Here is a 1,089-nt window from a genome sequence, read left to right as displayed (position 1 = left end):
GGGGGGTCCGCCATGGTAATAAAAAATCAAAGAACTAAGATCAAAGCAATAGTCTCCTCCACAATCAAACCATCTCGTCATAGGCCTACATGTATCTTATGCAGTTGAAGAGCACAGGGGGAAACCGACGGTAGTCACAAACTGGAAATTGTGAGGGTACCAATTTTAAAAGCTTGTGGACTCATAACTTCATATTTGTTTGACTTGTGGTTTATCGTAAGTTTTGTTGAATGATAAATCTAACAACAATAATCAACCAACAGTTGAACTGAAATACAGTTATGAGTCAACAAGCGTTCAAAATTGGTACCCTCAATTTTTGACTACCGGTTTTTTTTCCTCTGTAGTCTTCAGTTGTATAATATACCATATACATGTAATATAATATAATACATACATCGTATGTTCTCTGTCCCGCGTAGGTTGCCCAAACCCGGCTGGACACCCGGCTCCGTCGTCCTAACGTAGAGCAGTGCCGTGACGCCGTGCACACCCGTCTGGTGGAGGAGGTGGGCGAGATCACAGACACAGTGGACCATCTACAGCACAGGCTGAGGGAGGCTGAGAACGCTTTGCAGGTACCTGAACCACTTTTTATCTTTGTGGCTTGATCTAGGCCCTCATAGAGAAGTGTGTAGGCTCAGGGCTTGATGGATGGAGGTCTGTCTTGTTGCGGTCTTCGATCATAAAAACGTCCTTCGTGCGTGACGCCATGGCTACCACTAGACTGTCCCCGTGGTTTTTTGCACCCCGAATAATTTACCAAAATTTGATCATTTTTTGCATAATTTCTTATTATTTTCTTTTATCATTCTTTGTTAAAATTAACAGAATCGCTTCATTTCACATTTTTTGGCTCAGTTTGCACAATTTCAGAATTTTTCATGCATGAAACAACGGGGACAGCTTTGTGGCTTGATGGGTGGAGGTCTGTCTTGTTGCGGTCTTCGGTCATAAAATTGTCCTTCGCGCGTGACGTCATGGCTACCACTAGATGTCAGCCCCGCGGAAAGTTTAGTTTTTGTAAGAGTTTTCCGGCATTTGCAATACAAATAGGTTGTATAAGTGCCTAAGACTAGAGGTGTCACT

At 43.0% G+C, this 1,089-nt stretch overlaps 1 protein-coding gene across 1 annotated transcript in view; it reads left to right on the top strand.

The window, feature by feature from the left end:
- Positions 1-578, top strand: part of LOC101856529 (tektin-3) — a gene marked incomplete at its 3' end in the record, with an annotated part of 14,203 nt that extends 13,625 nt beyond the window's left edge. Inside the window, 1 exon segment of the mRNA XM_013086942.2 lies at positions 423-578. Coding sequence (XP_012942396.1) covers positions 423-578 — 156 coding nt within the window.
- Positions 579-1,089: the final 511 nt, after the last annotated feature.

This window comes from Aplysia californica, unplaced genomic scaffold (assembly GCF_000002075.1).
Source record: "Aplysia californica isolate F4 #8 unplaced genomic scaffold, AplCal3.0 scaffold00524, whole genome shotgun sequence".
Classification (NCBI taxonomy): Eukaryota; Metazoa; Mollusca; class Gastropoda; order Aplysiida; family Aplysiidae; genus Aplysia; species Aplysia californica.
The sequence above is the reverse complement of the archived record's forward strand: the minus strand, read 5'-3'. Positions and strand labels throughout refer to the sequence as shown.